The 20,318-nt window shown below is 39.3% G+C and overlaps 1 protein-coding gene across 1 annotated transcript; it reads right to left on the bottom strand.

Moving 5' to 3' along the window:
* Positions 1 to 3,123: 3,123 nt before the first annotated feature.
* LOC104228000 (uncharacterized) lies at positions 3,124 to 3,585 on the bottom strand. Its single transcript, XM_070146876.1, has one exon. It carries the CDS (start codon positions 3,583 to 3,585, stop codon positions 3,124 to 3,126), a length of 462 nt encoding a protein of 153 aa, XP_070002977.1.
* Positions 3,586 to 20,318: the final 16,733 nt, after the last annotated feature.

Raw genomic sequence — 20,318 nt, 5'->3', positions numbered from 1 at the left:
AACTATATCCCATTATCCAGGAGGGTCCTGAAAATTTGAAACTACATCCCATTATCCAGGATGGTCCTAACAACTTAGACTATATTCCATTGTCTAGGAGGATCCTAAAAAATTGAAACTATATCCCATTATCCAGGAGGGTCCTGACAACTTAAAACTATATCCCATTATCCAGGAGGGTCCTAAAAACTTCAGCTATATCCCATTATCTAGGAGGGGCCTGAAAACTTGAAACTATATCCCATTATCCAGGAGGGTCCTAACAACTTACGGTTGAACCTATCTGGCGCACGCTTTCCTCACGAAGGGTTCCTCTAGAACACGAAATTTCCTGTCCCTGTTTTAATCAAAGAAAATCTTATCAGTTTGAAAATGTGGTGGTTAATTTGCAGCATTTTTGCTGAAGGTGTCCTTTCCATTGCCATGCTCTGTTCTGATTTGCTGCCTTTGGCTAGTAAAGAATTATTTGAACTTTTGATTGAACCTCAACATAGAACCTTGAATGACCCGAGCGCCTCACACTCATCTTGCTGTTTTACATTTCTATCCTTCAAATTTGAACCTCTATATTTCCCAAAAATTCACGAAACCACTTGACCACTTGAACTCCCACTAGCACCTTATTTTCATTTTGAATCATGCTATTTCTGGTATGCTTTGGCCGCACTTTCTTTGTGCAATTGAAAGTTGGTAATAAGCTTTGAAATCCTTTCTTACTTGCTTAACAAGGCTAACATTGAAAAAAACTTAGAGGATTATATCCAAAAGAAAATGAAACGAAGTGACTTCGAGAATTAGGAATAAAGAAGAAAATTTGAAACAAGATGACTATGTGAGGAAGAGTGAAAAAGAGACTTATCTGCATGAAGCAGCTGACTCCAATGATCATGACATACATTTTTGATTAATCAGCCCAGACCATTCACCTAATCATATTTCATTTTCCATCCCGTCTTCATACTTCAAAATCGGGATTTTCCATAATCCAACCTCTTTGCAAAGTCGCGAGCCTCATTCGGCTTGTAGTGCCCTGACGGGTTTTCACCAACAAACCTCTCTCATTTATTCATCTCTCGAATCACTGTCGCCTTACAGGTCCGCGAGGGTTTTCACCAATAAGACTCTCTCATTTTAGTTTTCTCTCAGCTCTTCGGCGCCTTACAGTGCCTGTGATGGTTTTCACCAATAAGACTCTCTCATTTATTAATTTTTCCCTATGCTTATGAACAAAAGTGTTGCCCATGATGTGAATCATAGCTCTATTTCGCTTGACTTGGCATTCCTTAAAGATTGATCGGAAGGTCTTTCTTGGACCGTAATGTAGGCTTTTGGATAGGGCTAGACAGAAAAGGTGGCATGCAGGCTCAAAACAACTTAAAATAAAAGGGTTCAGAATTACAACTTTTGGAATCAGATCTTTTACGAAACCACAACTTCTGCCCCAGTTTCTTGGAGTTTGGGAATTTTTGAATTTTTATTTTATGAGACCGAAATGTGAGGCTGCTTACGTATCCTTAAAAGGAATTAGGTAGAACGTAGTTCAAGTCATATGAATTGCTTTGTTTTTGTTACTTTTCATGTTTCTCCTTTTCTTATGAACGTAGTTCCTCTTTTCTATTTTTTTATTTATTTATATTTTCTATATATGTATTTCTAAACTCTGTTTCTGATTTCAAAAGAGGGGTATGGAGAAAAATAAATAAGGCTCAAAAGGGTAACAAAGGGTAAAATGTTTAGATAGCAGAATAAAATGCCTTCGTCATTCCAATCTTCAAAACATGCCATGTACAAACAACACAATTAGACAAACCAAAGAAATCATACATAATATCTTTTGACTGCATCAGAATTGATAGCCATATCAACACATTTGCCTTCTATATCTGTTAAATACAAAGCACCATTGGACAACACTCGTGTTACAACGAACGACCCCGGCCAATTTGGGGCAAACTTACCTTTAGCTTCAGCCTGATATGGAAGGATGCATTTCAGTACATGTTGACCTACTTCAAATTTCCAGGGACGCACCTTCTTGTTGTATTCTCTTGCCATTCTCTTTTGATACAATTGACCATGACATACTGCTGCCAGTCTTTTCTCGTCAATCAGACTTAACTACTCCAAATGGGCTTTGACCCACTCATCATCATCAATTTCAGATTCAACAACAATCCGAATGGATGGAATTTCAACTTCTGCGAGTATAACTTCTTCAGTACCATATACCAACATATAAGGACTTGCACCTACTTAAGTACGAACAGTAGTGCAGTAACCCAGCAAAGCAAAAGGCAACTTTTCATTCCACTGCCTAAAACCTTGCACCATCCTTCGAAGTATCTTCTTTAAGTTTTTGTTGGCCGCCTCAACAGCTTCATTTGCCTTGGGGGGGATACGGAGTGGAATTTTGATGCATAATCTTGAACTGTTGGCATACTTCTTTTATCAAATGGCTGTTAAGATTAGCACCATTGTCCGTGATGATCACCTTGGGGATTCCGAACCGGCAAATAAGGTTTGAATGAACAAAATTACCACTGCTTTCTTGGTCACATATTTGAAAGTCATAGCTTCAACCCACTTAGTGAAATAATCGATGGCCACCAGAATAAACCTGTGCCCATTTGATGCCGCTGGCTCAATTGGTCCAATGACATCCATGCCCCAAGCAACAAAGGGCCAAGGTGAGGACATTGTATGCAACTCAGATGGCGGAGAATGAATCAAATCCCCATGAACCTGGCATTGATGACACTTGCGCACAAAGCTGATGCAATCTCGTTCCATGGTGAGCCAATAATACCCTGCTCGAAGAATTTTCTTTACCAAAACATACCCACTCAGATGCGGCCCGCAAACTCCAGAATGCACTTCGGTCATGATAGTCGTGGATTGTTTAGCATATATTCACCTCAACAGTCCAAGATCTAGAGTTCTTTTGTACAAAATTCCCTCACTTAAGAAAAATACACTAGCCAAATGTCGAATTATTCTCTTTTGATCACCTGTGGCCTGTACCGGATACACCCCCATCATGATGTATTCCCGAATATCATGGAACCACGGTTCACCATCAAATTCCTCCTCAACCACATTACAGTAGGCATGCTGATCACGAACTTAAATATGTAGAGGGTCAACATAAACCTTATCTGGATGGTGTAACATTGATGCCAAAGTAGCCAAGCCATCGACAACCTCATTATGGATCCTCGGAATATGCCTGAATTTTGCTGATCTAAACCATTGACAAAGATCATGCAAACAATGTCGATACGGTATGAGCTTTAAATACCGAGTCCCCCATTCTCCGTGAATCTGGTGCACCAATAGATCCGAATCTCCCAAGACCAAGACTTCCTGGACTCCCATGTCTACAACTAGCCTCAAACCCAAAATGCATGCCTCGTACTCAGCCATGTTTTTGGTACAATAGAAACGAAGCTGGGCCGTAACATGGTAGTGAAGCCCTGTTTCAGAAATGAGCACAACCCCTATTCCGACAGTTTTCATGTTAGCGAATCCATCAAAGAAAAGTTTCCAACCTGGCTTTTCATCCTGCTCCACCTTGTCAATATGCATCACCTCTTCATTAGGAAAATAAGTCCTTAATGGCTCATACTCTTCATCCACTGGGTTCTAGGCCAAATGATCGGCCAATGCTTGGGCTTTTATGGCAGTTCGAGTCACATAGATGATGTCAAACTCCGTGAGCAAAATCTGCCACTTTGCAAGTCTTCCTGTGGGCATAGGCTTTTGAAAGATATACTTTAGAGGAACCAGGCGAGAAATGAGGTAAGTAGTGTAGGACGACAGATAATGCTTCAACTTTTGTGCCACCCAAGTCAGGGCGGAGCATGTCCTTTCAAGGGGAGTATAATTAACCTCAAAGGATGTGAACTTCTTGCTAAGATAATATATGGCTTGCTCCTTCCTACCAGTTATGTCGTGTTGACCCAACACACAACCGAATGAATTATCCAGGATTGTCAAATAGAGAATTAAAGGTCTCCCAGGCTCCGGTGGGACCAATATAGGTGGGTTTGATAAGTACCCCTTGATCTTGTCAAATGCCTCCTAGAACTCGTTAGTCCATTTGACCGTGGCATTCTTCTTCAGCAACTTAAAGATGTGCTCACAAGTTATCGTGAGTTGAGCAATAAACCTGCTAATGTAGTTTATGCGCCCGAGCAGACTAATCACCTCAGTCTTATTCCTTGGTGATGTCAACTCTTAGATAGCTTTTATCTTTGACGGATCCAACTGAATGCCTCGCTGACTGACTATGAACCCCAACAATTTCCCAGACGGAACCCCAAATGCACATTTTGCAGGGTTGAGCTTAAGATTGTACCTGTGGAGCCTCTGGAAAAACTTTCTCAAGTCTCCGACATGGTCGGACTGCTTTCTTGACTTGATGATCACATCATCCACATAGACCTCAATTTCCTTGTGTATCATGTCATGAAATACGGTAATCATTGCCCTCATGTAGGTTGCCCCAGTATTTTTCAAACCAAATGGCATTACCCAGTAGTAATACGTTCCCCATGGTGTGATGAATGTTGTCTTTTCTGCATCTTCCTCATCCATCAAGATCTGGTAATATCCCATATAGCAATCTACAGAAGACCCAATCTTATACTTGGCACATTTATCAATCAAGATGTGGATCTTTGGCAATGGGAATTTATCCTTTGGACTTGCTTTATTGAGATCGCGGTAATCAACACATACCCTGGTCTTACCGTCCTTCTTTCGCACTAGCACAACATTAGCTAACCAAGAGGGGTATCGAGTAACCCGAATGACCTTTGCATCCAACTATTTTGTGATTTTTTCCTTGATCTTCACACTCATATCAGTCTTGAACTTCCTTAGCTTCTACTTGACGGGAGGGAATGCCGGATCAGTTGGCAATTTGTGAACTACCAAGTTAGTACTCAAACCCGGCATGTCGTCATATGACCATGCAAAGATATCTTTATATTCAAACAGTGCTTTGATTATTTCTTCCTTGATTTGTAGTTCCAAGTGTACACTTATCTTGGTTTCCCTGATATTATCTAGGTCTCCTAAATTGATTGCTTCAATTTCACTCAAATTAGGCTTGGGTTTCTCTTCAAAATAATTTAGCTCTTTACTAATTTCCTTAAATGCCTCATCTTCATCATATTTTGTTTCATCATCACACTCTATTTCTTGGATTATTATTTCAGAGTTAGATTGGCTTTTAAGACTTGGCCGAAGATTCCTCATGCATGTCATGTCATTGAAACCAGCATAAAAAGAACTGTACAAAGAAAGACAAAAATGACACAATCAGGAGTAATGGAAAATGGAAATTGCATTTCATTGAAAATAAAGGATAGAATGGTTTGTACATCAAAACAAGCGAAAAATAAAAATTTGGATTACAACCCTAGAATAATCCAGATAACAGAAAGGAAAACAAAGCGAACTACCAAAACTCCTTCCGAGTAGGGAGAGGAGTAGCATTCCAATTGTTAAGCTTCACTTTTGGCCCAATAAACTACACGTCTGCTTTGCTGGAACCTTCCCTAATTTCTACCATGTTCACCTCATCAAATAGACTCTATAACCTTTCAATCAACTCTTCATCAAAGTCAACCATATGATTTGGAACTACTGACACCGGACGCTTCACTACCCCTGACTTGACGAAAGACCTAGAGAGGCATGGGATAGGCTTAGGGAGTGACCATGCCTTCTTTTTCAACTTTTTAGCCTTCTTCACATCATACCCTATGGGATTTAACCCTAGGGCAAAGGTACCTAGATTTTCACTAGAGACACTGGCTGCACTATACCTTGAAAAGATGTGCCCAGACCCTTGCCTGGCACAAAACCATTCCTTAACATTTCATTTGCTTCCATGATGGTTGCAGCAGCTAGCTTTGGACCTGGAATGTATTCCCCTTTCGGAACCTTCTCAACTGACACTATTTCTGAAACTTGGTACACCCAAGGCCCTTTATCATCTTCAGCCTCAATAAACAGGATGGATGTCTCATTGTAAGCACATAAGTTCTCATCACATGCACAACGATTTCCTGTCTGTCCCTCGAACATTACCATCTGGTGCAAAGTAGATGAGACTGCTTTGGCAACATGTATTCAGGTCCTACCCAACAACAAATTGTAAGACACAACCACATCTAGTACCTGGAACTCCATGGTAAATTCAACTGGTCCTATTTTCAGTTCGAGTATGATATCACCAACAAAATCTTTTCCCCCTCCGTCAAAACCTCGGACACATATACTATTCTTGCGGATCCTTTCAGTATCAATTTTCAACTTGTGCAGAGTGTAAAGAGGACAAATGTTCACATTAGAACCATTGTGAACCAGCACCCTCGTGACCATGGAATCTTCACATATCACTATGATATAGAGAGGCCGACTGTGTTCCGTTCCCTCCAAGGTCAACTCATCATCCGAGAAGGTGATCCTGTTTACCTCGAATATCTTGTTGGAAATCTTCTCCAAATGGTTCACTGTGATCTTCTCAGGGACATGAACATCATTCACAATCTTCATGAGGGCACGACGGTGCTCGTTTGAATGTATCAACAATGATAGAAGAGAAATCTGAGTGGGAGTCTTTCTTAATTGTTCCACTATGGAGTAATCATGCACCTTCATTTTTCTCAAAACTTCTTCCGCATCCTCTTCGGTAACTGGTTTCTTCACTAGAATTGGACTATCTTTCAGTGGCTTAGCTTTCCTTAATTCCTCTAGGGCAAAATATCTCCCCAAACGAGTCAAACCCTGGGTTTCATTAACTTCCTCTTCCACTTCTTTCCCTTTATAAGTTACTATCACTCCCTTGTAATTCCATGGAATAACCTTGGTGTCATCTATTGGTAGTTGGGTCACATGTTTAATAATAACAGGGGAAATGCGAGCCTCCTTCCACTATAAAGATAGGCTTACTTGCTACCCCCGGCATGACCACTTTCGGTTTTCCTTACTTTGCTTCAACATCATCTGGGAACCCATTCGTGACTACCACATGCGGCTTATCATTGGGCATGCTCGGCTTGTTTGTCAGCCCTTCAACTATCGAAGATGTTGCCTTTGTAACAATTGGAGTTTTGACCGGCTTACTTTTACTGGCACGGATCATCATAACAGACTTTGAAGGCTTCTTGGGCTCCCCATCCTTATGCACTATCTCAATCATGTGTGTTTCAGCTAGCAACGGATTTTGATTGATATTTGGCGCTTTCGGGCTCTAGACCACAATTTGGTTTGTATCAATAAGCTCCTGGATGGCGCTCTTCAAATGCCAACACTTTTCTGTGTCGTGCCTCGGAGCATCAAAACAATATGCACATCTGAGGGAATAATCCAGGTTTTTTGGAGGGGGATTTGGTAATGTCGACTCAATCAACCTAAGAACATCCAACTGCCTCAACCTCTGGAACAGACTGACATAAGACTCTCTAAGCGGGGTGAAAGTTTGTTTCCGCTGCTACCTCTCCCTTTTATACTCCGGCCTGGGTCAAAAATTGGGTCTAGTAGGGTTTCAGTATGCTTGTAGAGGTGGGTAAAGGTTTAAGGGAGCTGGGGCACACCATTGCGGTTAAGGAGGGGGTTGAGCATATGATTGTGCGTGATGGACATGGTATTGGGGTGACCTGACTGAATATTGAGGCTCTGATGGCGGAAAGTAGTGTTCGGGTGGATTATATGGAGTTTGGGTTTAGGTTTGAGGTTGGGGTCGAGGCTGGGTGTAATGGTGAGGGGAGCCCCTTGGGCCATGCCACGATCCTGAGACAACCATAGGAACATCTTCTTTCTTCTTTTTCTCTAATACGCCTCCGGTGCCATTTTGAATCGTTTGTTTAGTTACTCTAATGGCAGAGTAACTCATGATCTTACTTGATTTGAGTCCTTCCTCTACCATTCCTCCAATTTTAACCACTTCATGAAAGACTTACCTATGGCCGAGATCAGATGACCAAAGTAAGTAGGTTCCAAGGCCTGGAGAAAGTACTCTACCATTTCATCTTCCTCCATTGAAGGGTTGACTCGTGCTGCCTGTTCTCTCCATCGGAAACCATACTCCCTGAAACTCTTACTGGGCTTTTTCTCTATCTTAGTCAAAGACAAGCTATCTGGGATAATCTCTATGTTGTACTGGAAATGCTGAGCAAAAGCCTGGGCTAAGTCATCCCAAGTGTACCATCTACTGTTGTCCTGGTGGGTGTACCACTCCAATGTTCCACCACTCAGACTTTGACAAAAATATGTCATCAACAGTTCATCTTTCCCACTGGCTCCCCTCCTTTTGCTTCAAAATCCCCTCAAGTGGGCCACGGGGTCTCCGTGCCCGTCATACAAGTCAAACTTGGGCATTTTGAATCCGGTAGGTAGCTGGACATCAGGAAACAAGCATAGATCCTTATAAGCCATGCTCACTCGGCCCCCAAACCCTTGCATATTTCTCAGTGACTGCTCCAAGCTCTTTACCTTCCTAAATATCTCCTCGTGCTCTATGTTTTTGGGCGGCTTCTCGTTTTCGACAGGAAGTTCAAAGTGGGGAGTGTAGGAGTAGTGATCTGGCACTTTGAAGGTGGGCTCTGGGGCATAGTATTGGTTATATTGGGCTTGGAATACCGGCTCACTAGATGATCAATGGAGTGTAGGTAGTGGAGGTGCTACAAAGATAGGGGTAGTTGGCGGAGAGGGGTACGTGGTTTATTTGGCTGGTGGAGCTTGGATGGTTTGGAAAGTGGTGCCATGATAGTGGTGGTAAGGGGTGAAGCTTGGTGCGTATTATGGGGATAGATCAACAATGGGGGGGCTCTTGAGATTGGGCCAGTGGTGGGACGAAAGCAGGGTTGGCGGGGTATGATGGTGGAGGATGCCCTTTCATCCATGTCTGGTACATTTTGGCCATCTGGTGTTTTAGCTTATGTAACTCCTCTTTCAGACCAGGTCAGATTCCTCCTCCTCTCTCAGTGGGTCAATAACATTCGCATCCAATTCTTTGCCAGCCATGATTGCCATGTGTTTAGACCTAGTATTGTATGGGTGGGTTGCTAGAATGCCGAACAAACTAACCACCTTCCTATGCTCAATGACAACAACAAACTTGTTAGTGTTTAAGATTTTAACATATAGGCAACCGCACGTTGGGATGCAATGCACCTGAACAATTAAAGGTTTCTACTACGTATTTGAACGGTTGGATGTTTCATCCCGGCCTTAACTAACTCTTTTCACTTTGCACTTTCTCTTCTCTTTTTTTTTCTTTTTTTTCACTGCTGCCCTTTTCAGTCACTATTGATTTTCCCACTCGGTTCTTATCGCTCCCTCTTTTTGCTCTCGCTTTTGTTCTCTTGTTTTGCCATTCTTTCTTTCCACTCAATTTCTTTTCTTTTTATTTTCTATTTTTTTTTCTTTTTCATTTTATGATTATGATCAAATCCTATGGGGATTGCCTATGTATCATGATGCCACATGAATCAGATCATTACGTAGTTCAGGAGATAAATGCAAAATAAAAGAAAGACATATTTTTTGGGTTTTCAAATTTTCATTAAATAAAAACATTATATTTTTCTCTATTGCAACGACTTCATCCTACAAACTTAAGCATAAAAAACAAAAATAAGACTCAAAGTGGACTAACAGACTATAAAAGAAACTGCTATACAGACTCGAATAATAAAATCACGAATACGTAAGTTCCTACAATACTGCTCTAGGGGCCCACGGGACATCAGTCGGTCTCGCAGTGGGCCTATGTGCCATATCTTCATAGAGGCGATATAGGTCGTCCCTTATCCGATGGAAAACAAAATCATAACTGCAGCAAAGAACATGGACCTGGTCATGTCCTCGCATTCATTGCACTTCATCACAATATAGTCAGCAATTCTTCTAAACCTCTCCCCGATGACGCCCTTCTCTTGTAGCAGACATCCAATTTGTTGAGATGTGACCTCCAAAACTTGTGTGGCCATATGAGTTTGCTCTTGCAATTATTGCAGGTCCTCTTCTAGTTGCGACATCAAGGCATAGCAATGCTCTCTTTCTGCTTTGAAGTTCTTTGCTTGCTTGGTCATTTCGCTCTCAAGGGTATTGATCTTTTTCTCCAAACCCATGATTCCTTTGTCGTACTTTTCTTTCAACTGTTGAATGAAACTTGCCCGTTCCTCCACATTCCTCTCTAACTTTGCTCGGGTCTTTGCTAGTTCACTCTCAGTCTTTTCCAAATCAATCCATAGTCACATACTTTCCGCTTAAGAATGTTTATAAGCTTCTCATCCTTTCCACTTCTGGCAGGGTTCTCGGCTGCTATTTTCATCTTCTGGATTTAGGCTTGGAGGGATTAATTTTCTTGGGCTAACCTTTTCTTTTCACCCCTCATCCGCGGCTTCTTGCAACCCATTATCAAATTTATGATCTCTCACTTGCTTTTCCAACTTGCTTATGATGACCCTATATTCATTTTCTTTGGTCAGCCAATCCCGTTGTTCTTGCAATGCTTCAACAAATTCTTGGAGGTGGGGTCTTTTAGCTGGTCTTCCAAACTCAACACTCGTTTTATACCAGGCAAGGTAATCGGACGAGACTTCACCATTGGATAAATCACGAACTCGGGTGTTTGCAGTCAAGTATTGGCATTCACTTCAGATCTGGCGGACCACTGCTTCACGAAATGGGCCATCAAAGCGGATCTCGACTGCATGAAGGCTAAGGTCTTCATCCTTGGGGATTATTTAGAATCTTCCTAGCTGTCTCAAAACCCGGTATGGGGCGTAAGGCTGGATACTTTCAAGACCCATCAGGAGGAAGTCAGGACCGGTGGCGGGCATGTATACAATCTCATTAATAGGAAGCCAATCCAACGTCCATTCTATTTGGTCTGTAGTTACGGAATGAAGACGGGATATCCAATCTCCGACCCCTTCTGGCATCTCGAATCCAGTGACCCTTGTACCAAACTCCTCTATGCTACTTTTCCCTCTATATCCATAATTCATGTACCGAAGATGATGACACAGATGCTCAATCATCCACATTTGTAGTAACAAATTGTACCCTTCGAAAAAATCTACTCTGGCTTTGCAAGCTGTGAGAGCTCGGAATATTTCAGACACTATTATAGGTGCAAGGGTGCTCTTGGCATTGGGAATCAAAGTATTGACGACTCCGGCTATCCATAGATCAATATTCTCATCCTTCCTGGGAAATAGTAGAAGACCCAAGAATGCCGCCATGAAATCGAAGCATTTATGCTCTTCCCATTTTAGTCGGTTCCCTTTACTACAGATTCTGCTTTCCAGGTTTTCAAATCCTTCTACATGTCCGTACCGCTGGTATATGAAGTGTAGAGTGGAAAACCCACCCGCCAAATCTGCATAATGTGCCTGCTTATTTTTAGCAAATCTAGAATATGTGAGGGGTGACGGCCCTTGGAGCGACAAGTATTTATGTCTTACACCCTCGGTACTCCTAGCATAACCCGCTATCTCCTGCAAAGTAGGTGTGAGTTCGAAGTCCGAAAAATTTAGAATGTTGTGAGTTGGATCCCAAAATGTCACCAGCGCTTTAATTATATCTCCCCTATGCCTAATATTTAGTAATCCGGTGAGCGCCCCCAAATAATAGTTGACCATGTCTCGTCCTTGCCCACCCAAATCTTCCCACCATATGTGTAGTTCCAACAGAATCTTGGTTAAAACCTTCATTGGCAAATTTTTACTCGTGCTCATTCTGCACATTTAGATTAAGGTGATTGGTTTAAAGACAAAATGAATCTTATTTGAAAACTGATAAAAAGGGTTTATTTTGCAAAAATCAAATAAATCAGGGCTACCTTTGCGAATACGGCCCTTCATTACTTCGAAAATGGAAGATTTTAGGGTTGTGTTCCCTAAATGGACAAAATTGACAAAGAAACCGTCGGTGGCTATTCTTACAAAAACAGCCTTCCGGCGGGACACTCGACTATTTAGACAAGAGCAACATCACCCACTTTATTTACGACAAAAATGACGACACTTCATATTTTTTCAAAATTTTCAAAAGCGGGGCTGGACCCGATGAGGGTTGCCTACGTATCCCACATCCAGTGAGAATCAAACTCGCGTAGTTCGGCCAGTTTTGACGTGATGAGAAAAACATAAACCATTTTTGACTAACCCCATTTTTTCTTTTTCTTTTTTCAAAAATCTCTTTTTTTTCTTTTTTTTTCAAAATTTCGGCAGAGTTTTGAGATATTTTGAACACCATTTTTAGGAAATGGATGAAATCCTATCCCATACCTCAAAATTGGTTTTTCTTTGATTTTTCTTACCTAATCTAGAAGTCGGTCAACATGAAAACCGAAACAAATGAATGCATAGGTAGCATGTAAAAATGCATTAGGTTGGTCTTTTTATTTTCGGGTACACCTGTCCTAGACGGACCCAACCCTTGCGTTGAGTCCCCAAAGTGAAATGCACATGATGCAAACAAGCGTTCCTACTAGGGATCCGGCATGAGGCTGTGTTATTCTAAATTTAAAACCTGGGTGTAATGTTCTAGATCTGGCTTACCTGAGCGGACAACTCGATCCGCGAGGGGGGGGGGGTGAGCTACGTACCGGGAACCAAAAGGCCTTGTAACTTGTCAGAACCTCGTTCAAAATTAGGGTATGACACTAACAGAAAAGATGTCACACTAACGTGCACTTCCCAGAAGATTAGAAGAAAAGGGTTTCGCAGCAGTTTATATACAGTTCAAATAATATCAAAGTGGTAAAAAGCGGCAATTAGTACATTAGGCCCAAGCATGTAATAAAAATTAGATAATAAATAAAATCCAAATATAACAATTATTCTAAGCTCGAATTCTTGAACCCTGAACCATAGATTCTGTGTTCTTGTCCCCAGCAGAGTCGCCAGAGCAGTCACACCTCCTTTTTCTACTCCGAAAGGGGTATAAGAGAGTTTTTCCAATTAAAGTGACAATAATCGAAACATGATTATTTATTTAAGTTCAGAGTCGCCACTTGGAATAATTTATGTTTTCCCAAGTCACCGTTTTAAAATCCCGAATCAAGGAAGTTTGACTTTGTTTTACAATCCGCGAAACACAAAAATCCGGGTAATGAATTCTGTTATCTCGGGAGAAGGTGTTAGGCATTCCCGGATTCCGTGATTTTAGCACGGTCGCTCAACTGTTATTATTGGACTAATTATCTGATTAATTGCATACTTTATACCTATTGTGCATTTTTAAATTTCTAGCCGCTTTAATTATTTATGGAATTATTCTAGAACAAGTTACGATTGTCGTACACTTATTTGTTTGGTACATATTGTGAATCGTGTCACAGGAACTGTACCCACGATCTACAACATGTTTAATTTATTAACATTATTAGTTATTGTGGTCTGGTCACATAAATGTACCCCTGAATTTAAAAATTATGTATCACAACTACGTTACGGGAACCATACCCGTAGCCATGATAATTTTATTATAGCGCACCTGAAGCAAACTACGAAGGTTCGTGAGTCATTTTCCTAAAAAAACTAGTTTGATATTATTGCAAAAACCAAAGGTTATGGAAATTCTTTTGTGGAAAAAGAGTAGGATTCCATACAAAGGATTATTTACGAGACCAATTTCATCACTAAGTAATAGAAAAATACTTACAATTACTCATTATGAGACCTATGTGGGCTAGCTTGTGAATTTTTATTATTATGAGCCTGGAAGAATCTAAATTATCAATTACAAAGACTAACCATCTACAACATCACCAAATGAAAACAGATAGCTAAATATGAAGCAAAGAGTGCAATAGATATGCATAAACTAATATTTTTAGTTTTGCACCGATCACAATAATGCACTACAGTCCTAGACGACAAGAGATGCCAATAAAATTTTCAATGTCATAAGAACAACATCAAGCATGCGAAGAAACATATACTGCCCCATACTTAAAGTTGTACTTAAGCACTTAATTTTCCAACCATTTTTCATATCAGACAGCGATACGAATTAAATCAGTACAAAACTTAAATCACATTCTTATGAAGAACAAAGTTCAATCACACCACAAATTCAGCAATTAAAATTTTAAACATTCCAAAAATCAACTTGAAATAGCAGATATGGAAAAACAAGAAACTGGAGAAAAGAGAAAAAAAGAAGCTAATAGACTTAAAAGAATACAAGAATTGAAAGCATGAACATAGTTGAGTTTTCAATTCCTTGATATGCCTGTCTCTTCCATACAAACATGACTCATATCCAATTGGTAATCCCAAGATCAAGAGGAGCACCTGATTACACCAAAAGTAACAGAGTAGAAAATAAGTTTGAGGCTGGAATGAAGCAACAACAATCAGAACAAGAGTAGCAGAAGCAACGATAGTAGAACCAATAATTCCCTCAAACCACACCAGTTCTCGAATCCGGAAATTATGCAATAAACCAATTAGGTTGACAACAAACTTTAAAACTTCTCTTTTTGATTGCTTTTTCTTATGTTTTTAGAGTATTTTTATCTATTAAAACTTAGATTTGGAGCTTAGAATTCATAGCAGTTGTATCCCTTCTTTTTCTGTCTCAGATCTCCCTCTAAAAATGAGTGAAATGAGCTTTTATAGTAGGATTCTAGGGCAGCAAGACCTGATTTTCTTAATTCATTCTCACCTCTCTTCAATTCTATTGTTGTTCAATTGAATCTCCAATCTTTAACCCATTTGTTTAATCAGCCTATTCCCCAATTTCCTAGAACCTTCCTAGGTAATTATGAAAGATTCCTTCAATCCAATTCTCCTAAATACCCTTTAAACATCTGTTATATACCTTTCAAAAATACCAGAAATCTGGGTCATATAGCCAAACATGCTCAATACTCTCTTTAGGCTTTTGCACTAACAAGATCAATTCTGAATCCAACCCAATAATCAGAAACAAGTTCAATGGAGGTTTAAACAAACAACCTCTGAATTAAATGGAAAAGTAGATTTTAAAAAAGCACTCAAAGGACGGCAATACATTCACAAATGCGATTAAACTAATTGTTAAGCTATCGCTGCTGGAGAATCAATTATGAACTAGAAACAACTTAGACATAAATTTGATATCATATGAGAGGTTATGGAAAGAGGAACAAAGGTATACCAGCCAATTTGCTAAAGATTCTGGTGACCCGAAGAAATCAACAACGAGTCGATTACAAATCCGACGAACAAGGATATCGTCTAATAATGGAAATTGTAACATGATCACTGGCCGGAATTTCTTCAACGGCTAGTGCTCCATGTTACAATCCTCAATATCTGGCAAGAAGAAGATGAAGCAGAGGCTCAAAGTATTTTAGACCATCAATGGTTGCTCGCCCAGAATCCAACCACCACAAGACTAGTTGGAACCAAAGCCAATTGACTCCTCACATCAAAAAATAATCGATTAAGGTATGTTCAACATCAATAAGAGTCCAGATTAGGAGGAAATTAGAAAAAGGGGCGAAAGATACTTTATTGTTATCCTTAGATCTCTAATTCAGAGAAGATGCGTGATTTTTGGAAGGAAATAGCGGTGGATTTGGAGTAAAGGGACAATAGGGGTTATGTGGTCAAGATTTGAGGGAGTTTGGAGACCAACCACCGCCACAAGCGATTCGGTGGGTGGAGGACGGTGGTGAGAGATAAGGTGTAGGGGAGATGATAGAACAGGGTCTTAGGTTGTACCTGGGGCATTTGGACAGCTTTAAACAAATGAAATGAAGCATTTCTGGGCATTGGATGAAAGAAACTGAAGGGCGACGATTAACTTTGACTGGTTTTGACTCAATACGACGCAGTTTCGACTTAGTATTTCGTCGTTTTAAATGTCTCAATGACTGAAGGGTTTGAACCGGGTAAAGGGAATGGGCTGTGGCGGATCGGAAGGGAAAGGGGGTTTTGGGCCACAAATTGGGTCTTTTGGGTGGCCCAATATTGAAACAACTTTTTTATTCTTTCTTTTTCTTTCTTTCTTGAATAAAAATCCTAACTAAATTAATTAAATCCTAAAAAATATTAATTAAGCTAATTATCAAATTATAATGTTTACAAAATTAGTTTATCCTAAAATGAAAAAGAGGAAACTAATAATTTAGAATTAAAGGATAAAATGCAAAAATGAATGGTATTTATTATATTTTGTGATAACAATTAACTAACCAAATTAATCCTAAAATACGAACACACTACCTAATATGCAATGCATAGAATTTTGATATTTTTGGGGGGTATTTCTATGTTTTAATGCATGCAAAAATGCAACTAAAAATGTAAACACTTGAACAAATATTCCTAAAAATTCTATAAAAATTAAAATAAACTACAAAAATCTATTTTGTGATTCTTGTAGGAGTATTTTTTGTCTGGCAAAAATCACGTGCTCACAATATGCAAGATCACGAGGGACTCAAAACTGATTTTTGATTCACACACTTGGTTTAATCACCAGCTGAAGGTATATCTGAGGGACTTGCACTGATTAGGGAAGGTGATATGCTCAAACTCGATCAAGTCGCAGTTACAAGCCAAGAAATACACTCCATTGTCCAAGTACCCCAAACCCTAACACTTGGTTACTCTCTCTTATTTATGCTAAAAATGATTCTTTTGCAAGAACAATATTATGGGATGATATAAGAGCTTTGCATGATCACCTTAAATGCCTTGGATAATAGGAGGACATTTTAATGAAGTTATTAAATCAATTAAAAAATTTGGTGGTTTAGATATTAATAATAGGAGGGGCGATAAATTTTTACAATATCTTAAATTGTAATCTAGTTGACCTTGGCTATACGGGAAGTAGATTTACGTGGTCCAACAATAGACAACTTACACATCAAATACTAGAAAGACTAAATAGATGTGTAGTAAATTACAACTGGCTAAACATTAGTAGAAGAGAAACTTTTGGAAGCTCAAATCTAGAATAAATTGACTTCAAGATGGAGATTCCAACACTAAATATTTCTACCTCACTACTTTACAAACACGTAGACTCAATCATATTACTGCGCTAAAGACTCGGTGGGTAACTGAATTTTGGATAAAAAAGAGATAAATATCTCAATTGTGAATTACTACCATAATTTATTTACTACTATTCACAATCACCATGCACATCCCACTTACAAAGCTAGTTACAATACCATCACTAATCAAGAAAATGACCTCCACCATTACACAATTGAAAATCACCAATGCCCTACAATATTTCCATCCCTTAAAGGCACCTGGGCCTGACGGATTACGCCCATACTTCTACCAAAATTATTGGAGTAAAATGAGCTCATCTGTAATATTCTTCTGTATGGAGGTATTTAGTACACAACAAATTCCACAGGAGGTTAATAAAATATACCTATGCCTTATTCCTAAAGTCCAACAACCTACCTCAATCACTCAGTATCGCCCCATAAGCCTTTGTAACACCCTTTACAAATTAATCACCAAAATTATTGTACACCATATCAAACCCATATTATCTAGCCTCATAAACCTAGAACAATCAGCCTTCCTGAACAATCGCAAATCATCTGATAATGCAATTATCGTGCAAGAGATCATGCACCATTTTTAAAAAAAAAGGGTGCTCATGCATCCTTTCTCCTCGAATTAGATCTAGAAAAAGATTTCGACAAATTAGAATGGGAATTTATACATGACACCCTCCACTACTTTAATTTCCCAACAAGTTTGATTAAATTAACTTGCATTCCCACCTCCTCCATCTCAATCTTAATCAATGGAGCGCCCACTCCTTTTTTCACCCCATCAAGAGGCATCCGCCAGGGGGACCCCCTTATCACCCTACATTTTCATTCTATAGATGGAGATGCTAACCCGTAAAATACATGCTGAAGTGGATTATAAGAAGTGGCATCCCATAAAATTATCTAGGCAAAGTGTCCCAATCTCCCACTTACTATTTGCTGACGACATAAGCTTAACATCTAAATTAACCACAAGGAGTACCAATTCTATCATTGACACACTGAATCTCTTTACACGGGGTTCGGGATTAACTATTAATTATAACTTATCAAAAATTTATTTTCAAAGAATACTTCCATGGAAGATAAAGTGAATGTGATCAATTTCTTTAACATGGGGGGGGGGGATCAATTTTTTGCAAATACCTCGGATACCCTATTTCCAACAAGCGACCCACTAATTGTAATTTTCAATTCCTCCTAGATAACTAAAAAAGTTGACTTGCCGGACAGAAGACTAAGTTATTAACAATGGTTGGAAGAACCACCTTAATAAAGGTTACACTCAACCGTTTACCAAATTATGTTATGCAGCTTATTAAATTACCTACTAATATCACCAATCAATTAGAACTTTATCAACAAAATTTTCTATGGGTAACCACACCACAAGTTCACCTTATTAAATGGGAGACAATCCAATCACCAAAAGAATGTGGTGGACTAGGAATTCAAAATCTTTCTGATAAAAATAATGCACTACTTAGATAATCAGCTTGGAGATTGTTCCATGACCCTTTCTCCTATTGGGCTTCAATCCTTATCTCAAAATACTCTAGGACAAGGGTCCTACTAACATATCTACTAATTGGAAAGCCATCAAGCAGGGATGGTCTTTCTGTCAAAATGGAATAACTTGGATTATAACAAATGAAAATCATATCAACTTCTGGATAGAACCCTAGTTAGGTCCTAAATTGATATTACGTAACCTAATTGAAGGTCCTCTTCCCCATAATGAACACACATCCATATTAGCGCTATATGTTTCCAACAATTCTATCAATCTTAATAAATTGCCTTTTGAGAAACCTAATAATTTGCAGAATCTAATTCGTAATCACTATATTCCACCACTCACTAATAAGACATCCTATGATCATATTTATTGGGGGCTGACGACTATCGGACACTTCACTGTAAAATCTTTTTACAACAAATTGCATGATACAAAGGATAATAATTCTTTCCAATGGTTATGGAAACTTCAACTGCCTCCAAAAGTAAAAAACTTTCTTTGGATTATGAGCCACCACCGATTACCTACAACAAGTTCTCTACACAAAATACAACTCTCCACAACTTCAATTTGCCCTATCTACCAGTACCATGATGAAACTATACATCATCTCTTTTTTCATTGTCCATTGGCACAAATGATCTAGCATCAATTAGGTATAAACCCCCACGATGGAGGTCTATGAAGGTTTCATGAAAACACCTCCCTTAAACTATCTAATTTCATCTAATATCAACAATCAATTATTAGACGAGTCCACCCTCATATCCTAATTTCATATGCTCTATGGCACATATGTAAAAGTAGGAATCGTAATATTTTCGAAGGAACTCACTACTATCCTAAACTTCCTAATATTATAGGATTAGCATCTAAAGCGCCAACACCCATACTTGCCGCACCCAAACCCAAATACATGCACGTCAAATGAAACCCTCCAACTTCGGGATATTTTAAGCTAAATACTGATGGAGCTCGTAACATCACTCAACAAAAAAATGGTCCTGGGGATGTAATCAGAGACTCAACATGCCATTGGATACTGGGGTATATAGGCACAAGAAAAATAGGAAACGATACTTATATGGAACTCAATGTACTACTTGAAGGATTACAACTTGCTCTACATCACCACCTGACTCCACTGGAAGTCAATGTTGATTCAACAGATGTAATTTCTCTACTTAAATCCCATAATCCACAATACTCATCCATATTACATGAATGCAGGTATCTGTTACACCAACTGGGTAGGACTTGGGTGATACATACATACAGGGAGTAAAACCGAGTAGCAGACAAACTGGCAAAACATGAAGCAACTATAGCTCATGATGCTCCAACTACTATCATCTAGCAGCCACCAACTTTTGTTTTACAAGATTTGCTAGCAGATCAATAGGGAACACTCCACAGGCGCACATCATCTACAACAGCGCAGTTGGAGACACGCTCCTTTTGCTTAGATATGTTGGCAACTAATTGTAAGAGTAACCATGCACCTTTTTGTACTACATCACAAATGGGTATCAGTGATCATCACTCCTTTTGTAATACTGAGCCGAATAGGTGCTTTGCTCCTGTAATATTCTGTAATTTATAATATATGTTTCTTTGGTTGACAAAAAAAAAGATAATATAATACAATTTTCTACAATTAATTCTAAATATTTTTTTAATCAAAACACCAAACTTTATTCATTTGTGGGAGTAATATGAGAAGGGAGTGCTCAGCACCTACCCCTTGTCTTT

This window comes from Nicotiana sylvestris, chromosome 5, assembly GCF_000393655.2.
Source record: "Nicotiana sylvestris chromosome 5, ASM39365v2, whole genome shotgun sequence".
Lineage (NCBI taxonomy): Eukaryota > Viridiplantae > Streptophyta > Magnoliopsida > Solanales > Solanaceae > Nicotiana > Nicotiana sylvestris.
This window is presented reverse-complemented; position numbering and strand designations above follow the sequence as displayed.